This window comes from Sinocyclocheilus rhinocerous, unplaced genomic scaffold (genome assembly GCF_001515625.1).
Source record: "Sinocyclocheilus rhinocerous isolate Xijiao unplaced genomic scaffold, SAMN03320098_v1.1 scaffold254, whole genome shotgun sequence".
Classification (NCBI taxonomy): domain Eukaryota; kingdom Metazoa; phylum Chordata; class Actinopteri; order Cypriniformes; family Cyprinidae; genus Sinocyclocheilus; species Sinocyclocheilus rhinocerous.
Genome location: NW_015628690.1, coordinates 1,218,577 through 1,226,747, shown reverse-complemented (window position 1 = coordinate 1,226,747; position 8,171 = coordinate 1,218,577). Strand labels below are relative to the sequence as shown.

The window sequence follows — 8,171 nt, the reverse complement described above, 5'->3', positions numbered from 1 at the left end:
TTTATTTATCAGTCTGGCGAGTAAACAAAAAAAATTTACTAGCCAATGGCGATTCAATTGCCAAGGTGTTCGTAGAGGGCTGCAAAACACTTATTACAACTAACAGTAAACAAATATATACAGGTCTCATGCCTTTTCGGGGGGTGCTTAATAAACTGACAAACTTTAAATCCGAAGAACTGCGTGCTTTCATTACCCATATAGCTCCGTAGACTAGAAAACCCGTCAAAATAAGAGTCCCGCCTTAGTAAAGGAGATCTCATAAATATAATTAAACTTACAAAAAATATTAAAATGTATACAAAAACAAATTAGAAGATTAATCATAATAAAGTCTGTTACAATAAAGGATTAATATGTATTTAATTTATACAGTGAAGTGTTATTTTACATTTGTTTACTTTATTTCTGTACCTGAAAACTGTTAAACCTACCCAAAAAGCACTGTTTATTTAATATTTATCTTTGTTCTGTTGTATTTATGTAGGCCTGTTCAATTTTAAATGGATCAAATCCATGTTCATTATTTATTATTTGATGATGCAGCAATAAAACTGCTAGTATAATTTAATGCAGGTGTTTTTGAACTTTGCTGATTTAAAACATGATCAAAATACTATCTATTTTGATGCCAAAATTTCAAATAAGAGAGGAAGTGACAAATATCGGTATCGGAATCGGCCAATAAGTGTATGTTAAAAATCGGTATCGGTATCGGCCCCAAAAAATCCTATCCTCTCTCTCTCAGTTGCATTATCATCAACATACAGCGAATTACACAAAACACTTATTACAACTAACAGTAAACAAATATATACAGATCTCATGCCTTTTCGGGGGGTGCTTAATAAACTGACAAACTTTAAATCCGAAGAACTGCGTGCTTTCATTACCCATATAGCTGCTCTGTAGATTAGAAAACCTGTCAAAATAAGAGTCCCGCCTTGTTAATGGAGATCTCATACATATTTAAACTTACAAAAAATATTAAAATGTATACAAAAATAAATTAGAAGATTAATCATAATAAAGTCTGTTACAATAAAGAAGGATTAACATGTATTTAATTTATACAGTGAAGTTATTTTACATTTGTTTACTTTATTTCTGTACCTGAAAACTGTTAAACCTACCTAAAAAGCAGTGTTTATTTAATATGTATCTTTGTTCTGTTGTATTTATGTAGGCCTGCTGAATGTTAAATGGATCCAATCCATGTTCATTAGAAATTATTTGATGATGCAGCAATAAAACTGCTAGTATAATTTAATGCAGGTGTTTTTGAACTTTGCTGATTTAAAACATGATCAAAATACTATCTATTTTGAAGCCAAAATTTCAAATAAGAGAGGAAGTGACAAATATCGGTATCGGAATCGGCCAATAAGTGTTTGTTAAAATTGGTATCGGTCCCAAAAAATCCTATCGGTGCATACCTAGTTTTATATTTGTTCATATTTTTGTGTGTATTTTTTTTTCAGGATTCTCGGATGAATAGAAAAAAAATGATGAATAGAAGAGTTCAAAAGAACGACATTTTTTTCATACTGTCAAATAAACATCTTAACTGTGACTTTTTTTTTTTCAATTTAATGCATCCTTGCTGAATAAAAGTATTAATTTCTTTCAAGAAAAGAAAGAAACTTTTTCGTCTTGTTCCCAAATTAATGTCCCAAGTTAATTCATGTTAACAAATGGAACCTTATTGTAAAGTGTTTCCAAGTACTTAATCTAGGAAAAAGAAGACTTCAGTGATTCATTTCAGGACTCAGGAGCATGTTTTATTTATCATTTACTAAGGCACATGAGATTCAATAATCATCTAATCTATTCATTTAAATGTGCATCAAATATTAATGGTCACACACAACCTCAGGCGTATGATGATAAAGTTTCACCAATCCCACTCTGTTTGCTTGTTCTGCTTCTTCTACCCATTACACACAACTACTCAAAACATAACCACATTTTTTTTTTTTTACCATCCCTCTTTATAAGAAATACAGCCTATTTTAAACCAGCAAGGCATAACGCAAGCTGCTTGTTCCTCTTTGCCATTTACTTTCTTTGTAAGAAATACTACAGAACTGAGAGAGGCTGGGACGAGCTGATAAAAGAAAGCTTTTACGAAAAACAGAACTTGCTCAACCTGTTTAGGATCAGATTGAGAATCCCAGTAGGTTAGTGCATGACTGACAGCTGTGTATAAGAGGGCGGGACTTCAGGCCACATTAAGGAAACCCAATGAATTAGGAGTTATTTCCTCAAGAGAACTTCATTGGCACATTAGTAGCACTTCATACTAAATCCTGAAGAGGAAATTTAGGAAGTGGATTATTCAGAGATATATACCATACTTGTATTGAATATATTGTATACACAATGGAAAAACTCCTAAGAGTGTTGTGAACTAGTCATTCATCTCATTGTTTTGAGTATTAACAATGGCAGCACCTATAAATATCAGTGTGTTGAAACCCTTAAACTGTGACTGAGAGTTTCATGATTTATAGCGTCTATTTATAGTGTACAAGGAGTCAGAGGTCTCCCCTTTTCCCTGGGAGAAGCAGAGGAAGCGGTGTGAAAGTGCCCTGGCCATGTGACGAAGCAGAATGGTTTCTAGGTCCTAGTTTAGCCATGCTTAACGGAGAAAAGGGGAAACCATTCTCACACAATCTGTTGCACTATTTAAGGACAGTATCACATTTTTCATAGTTATCTTGCACTGTTAATAGTCCTCAACATGAAGAGCTCAAAGCGTGCTAAATACTATGATAGGGCAAGCCACTTCCTGCACAGAGGTCATCATTTCCGTCCCGAAAGGGACTCTTTATCAGCACATCAAGAATAACAGATGAGTCAAGTCAATATTAAATGAGACTACAGTTACAGACAAGATACAGAGTGTAACTTTAAAAAAATCTAGACCCAAAATCTAGACCCATGGGAAAACATTTTACTTAAATAAAAAAAACTAAAATTAGAAACTGAAAAACTGAAATAAATAAATTCAAGCCGAAGTGAAAAGAACACAATAAAAATATGAAAATATAAATTAAAAGTGAAATATTAATAATACTAACAAATACTATATAAATAATTCTCAAATAAAACTGACTTGGACACTGAAAATATTATTTAATATTGTGTACTAAGGACATCTAAAATGCTAGCTGTGAAATGAGTGCTAGTGAGACAAAGAAGACTGTCTTGAGTCCAAGATGATTTTCATTGTCTTGGTCTTGTCATAGACTCAGGACCATTTGGAATAAAACTCAAGTTTGACCTTGTTCTGGTCTTGGTCTTGACTTGAACTCAACCTACTCAGGTCTTAGCCTGAACTCGAAGTCACATAAGCTTATCACACCTACAACACTAACTCCATTGCCATTTACACTACAGAAATGCTGTTAAAACCAATGCATCATTTGAGATGTGGTGGAAAAACCTCTAAATGTCAAAAAAAAACATTTAAGTTGAAGAAATCATTTATTGTTGAGTCCTGAACAAGGCTACAGCTGCCATTTATCCAACGGACATTTTCATTGTAAAACATCAGGGTCTCAAAATAACTTGCTGTTTTGCATCCTTTCTTGGTTTTCTATTACAAATATAGCACTATCAGACTTCAAAGTAGCGATGAAATCTGATAAACCTCAAACCCACAGCAGAACTTACCTCAAGCACAGGGCCTGCCCCCAGGATGGTTCGCTCCACTCCACTAGTATAGCCCTTCTGGCTGAGGGCAGTCAGGCAGTGGATAAGGAAGTTGGTGCTTTGCGTCTTACCAGAACCACTCTCACCGGAGATGACAATGCACTGGTTGACCCGTTTGTTCAGCATTGTGTGGAAGGCAGCATCCGCAATGGCAAAGACGTGAGGTTCTAGCTTGCCCAGCGTGTGGTTCTCATACATCTTGACATATCTGGGATTGTAGATGGGGAGAAACTTGAAGGGGTTGACCGCGATAAGAATGTTGCTTGCAAACGTGTAGATCTTCTGCTTGTGGAAGCGATGCCGCAGGGTTCCCAAGATGCTCTCCTCCGTCAGCTCGGGGAGGTTACATAAATCATCGTATTCCTGAGGCTGTTGCGTGACAAAACCTCGATTCGCAAGTCCCTGAGCTACTTTCTCTTGCCGGACAGATGTCATAACGTCATACTGGATGGATCCATCGTAGCTTCCCTCTTGAAGGGCGAAAAAGTATCCATCACTTTGAGGGTGCTTGTCTTGGGCCTTTCTAGGCCAGAGAAGGACTCTTTGAACAGGCTGATCGCTGGCTTGAAGGACCCACTCCTCTCCGCCGTACTCCTGGACCTCCACGAGGACGTAAGTCTTGGACGTGTCCAAGCCAAGTGTGGCAAGAGCGGTCTTGATGACAGTGGCTGCCGTTGCCTCTTTTGGGACCCTGAGGATGCAGCTTTGCCCAGGTTTGACGGACAACCTGCGGTAAATTTGCAAAGTGCAGACCGTTTCATCCTGGCAGCTTGTCGTCTTGTTGCCGTTCGTGACATTCATTCTTTAAACACACAGACATGCATCAGCATACCACACTGCACAGTACAGCATGATAAGGATCTGGAGACAAAAGAGAAGAAAGAATGTGAGTTGAAGTGGGAAACAGCAGTCAGACCACTAGTGTATGCATGTACACACTTGTCTAATGTTGGAACTGCAACAGTTTATAAATCAGCATAAACTGTGTGCCACAACTATTATTTAGTTAAAAAATAATAAAAATTTAAAATTAATTTAAAAAGTCAATTTCACTTTCAGTGCTCAAGTACTGCTGTTCCTTTATTTATTTATTCTTCACTATTTTTCTCTGTCGACTAGGTTGACTTTTCTTTCTGTGTGATTACATGTAAACCATGTTAAAATATATGTGAAAAATAATATTGTCCTAAATGTTCACAACATGGTCAGAACGTACAAAAACAGATTTTAGTTTTTAAAGGGGTCACATGATGCGATTTCAATTTTTCCTTTACATAGAGGAGAAACAATAATGTACAGTATGTGGAAAATAATGTGTTTTTTGAACCTTAAACCGCATAAACACATTTCATTACACCAAATACTGTTCTTTTTAGCAGCATCATATGACCCCTTTAAAATATTTTTGAAATTTAGAGAAAAATACAAATACACCAATTCCATCCTATCATAGCATAAAATGTATTTAATTTTATATACAGTGTAATAAAAACGCATCCAATAATCAACAAACACGAGACAAACGTCATGACGCGTTTTAACAGTGACAAACTGTCTTTTTAGAGTTTAGAAAATCTGACTATAGTTATCTTTCAATGAACTGCCAATAAAAAAAAAATAAAGTACATTAAATACCAATACCAATCAATTTACCTGTTTCAAAACACACTCGTTGTGTTCCAGAACGGAGTAATTTCCAACATGGAAAAAATCCTGCCGTGCTTTCCAGATAAAACTTCCAGTGCTTCAACTACTAAAAGCCGTCCACCTGCATTGCTGCCTAACCGGGCACGATAAACCGACATATACTGCACAGGTAAAACAGTCAAGATTCTGTAAACAGCATAAATGACTAACACCGAGAAATGTTCAACGAGAAATAAGTAAGAATACTAACTCGCCTCCAGAATGTTGACGACGCTGGAGGCTTGTTACTTCCTGACATCGCAGTGTGTTTTAATTGCCGTTGAAATGTGTGATGACACGCCGCCCTCGCCTGCATTCACACTGCCACTGCAGCTGCCACGCGCTCACGCAGGTAAACACACCTGCAATTTTGATACTTGAATACCCACTTGAATACAGATCTAGCAGCACTACCCCTCTCAAAAGTCATTGTTATATTTGTGATTATGATCGTGGGGGAAAAAAAGTATTTATTTATTTAAATTAAAAAAAGAGTTGGAAACAGGAAAAGTAAACTAAAATGGCCGTGTAATTCCACAATGCATGTTTGGTTCTCACCAGCAGGTGGCAGCATATAACACCAATTTCCCTTCAGCAAGGTGAGTAAGGGTCCCTCACAATTATTTCAATGAGAGAAAAGCTATAAAAGTTGTATGTACAACAACTTTCATTAACAATGTAAACAAACATTATTACCAAGTACTAACTACAATGCAATTTTAATATTAACCCTTATGTGCATTTGAGACCCCAAATGATGTTTGCTGAAAAAAAAAAAAAATTAATGAAAAGTTACCTTCCTCTAAATGGCATCACTTTATCATTTTGTGCTATAAAAAAAAAAATTGGAATGATTTCTGGTTGTATGTTAGTGTGACAAAAAGTCAGAGTCAGGATGTTCGGGGCCTGGAGACCCACAATGAAATTGATTATTTTTCTTTTAAAATTTGTCAAATAAAATCACTAAATGAGTCACAACGCAGAACACAAATACACAGAAATTAAGTGGCAGTACTTCCACACATCCACATTGCAAACGCTGTCTCTCTCTCTCTCTCTCTCTCTCTCTCTCACACACACACACATACATAATGTGTCATAATTGAAAAAAAGATTCAGTACCCCAAAATGCTAATTTCCGTTAAACTTAACACAACACAATGAAGGGCAAATTTCAAAATACAAGTAAAACACCTGCAAAAATAAAGAAAGAAAATTCCTTCATATAGTATATTGTGTATCATCCTATTTAATCCATATATTTTTATGTTAAAAGTGTTTGTTTTCCAGTAGATGGCAGCAATTTTCCATTACACCATGGCACATTGACCATGTTATCCCCAAGAATGAAAGTTAGAAATGTGGATCTTTTAAAAGTGAATTTTACATAAAATATGTTAATTTATTTATATAAATTAAAGAACAAAAACTCACAAAACTGCATAAATGTAGAGGAAAAACATTAATAAAGTGAGTGATATTACATTCGTTTAGAAAAATGACATTACTATGTTACAAAATCACATTTACTGTCTCAGCAAAAGGGTTCATGTTAAGATTATTAATGTACCACATTTAGAAATACATTTTGAAATGTAATTGAATTTGTCCACACATCTGTCCACTCACCCTGCACTAGAAAAAATGGCATTAATCTCATCTGGAGGCAAATGTAAATGACATTTCAGTTGGAATAATTTGCAGTAATTAATCAATATTAATTAATAGTTAAAATGATTATTAATACATCACTTTTTTGATAACTTACCAGTCAGAAGCAGCCTTTAAAAAATAATGTAATATGAAATGAACTATTTTGTCATCTTTTGATTACTGACAAGTAGTGATTTTTTTTTTTTTTAATCAGTGGTGTTAACAATCGTGGACTGATAATTACATTAATAATTATATTGTCTGTCATTCTAACTAAACTATAATCCTCCTGAACAATATATATAGATTTATTTTTATATAATTTATATACATTTTACATACATTCTATTAAATATACAATTTATTTATAAATACGATAGTCATGATAGTTTGCATTACCAGTTGTCATGGAAGCCCAAGTACTATTATCAGCTCATTACTGCTTACAACATCACAGCAAACAAGATTATCAAATCGAAAGAGATGTGCGAATGGGCAAATTAATTTTCGTCACGCTTAGCTACACTCTTCCTTCCTAGTAAACTCTCATCCTCTCAGTATAGTTTCTCTCTCTCATTTCGGTGTGTGGACATGGTAACAGCTTGTGAGGAAGGGATTGGTTTGAAGCAAGAGGGGAATCTAGGCCTGTCACGATAACAACTTTTTGTTGTGCGATATATTGCCCCAGAAATAATTGCGATAAGCGATATTATTGTCATTTTAAAGACCATTTTATGCCACTGAATATATAATCATAATGTAACAGCATAATAATGCAAGAAGGCCTACACACTTTCAAATGACAACAAACTTTAAATTTTTAAGAATATTTAGATCATGGAAATTAAGTATCAAAATATTAGATACCTTAAAAACATGAATAAATAGTAAATAAACATTTTAGTACAAAGATAAACAAAAAGTGCAAAGTAACAAGTAGAAAAAAAGAAAAATGCACAAGAAACTTTTTTTCCATCTACATTTTTTTCTCTGACCTTCTTTTCTCTGTAAATTAAGGGTGCACACTATTGCTGAAAAACACAATCAATACTTAGCAGTCAGATCTCCGTATACACAAAGGCACAGTGACAGATCCCTAAACAGCATTAAACTGG

The 8,171-nt window shown here is 34.8% G+C and overlaps 1 protein-coding gene across 5 annotated transcripts in view; it reads right to left on the bottom strand.

Moving 5' to 3' along the window:
- LOC107738163 (unconventional myosin-IXb-like) overlaps positions 1-5,704 on the bottom strand; it is a 28,426-nt gene extending 22,722 nt beyond the window's left edge. The window contains exons 1-2 of one of the 5 annotated variants that reach the window (XM_016549879.1): positions 5,371-5,704; positions 3,679-4,578 (exon numbers count right to left, since the gene is read on the bottom strand). In XM_016549879.1, coding sequence (XP_016405365.1) covers positions 3,679-4,518 — 840 coding nt within the window. In that variant the 5' untranslated portion in view covers positions 4,519-4,578; positions 5,371-5,704. The remainder of the gene's footprint in view (positions 1-3,678; positions 4,579-5,370) is intronic. The other 4 variants (XM_016549875.1, XM_016549876.1, XM_016549877.1 and 1 more) reach the window with 4 other exon arrangements.
- Positions 5,705-8,171: the final 2,467 nt, after the last annotated feature.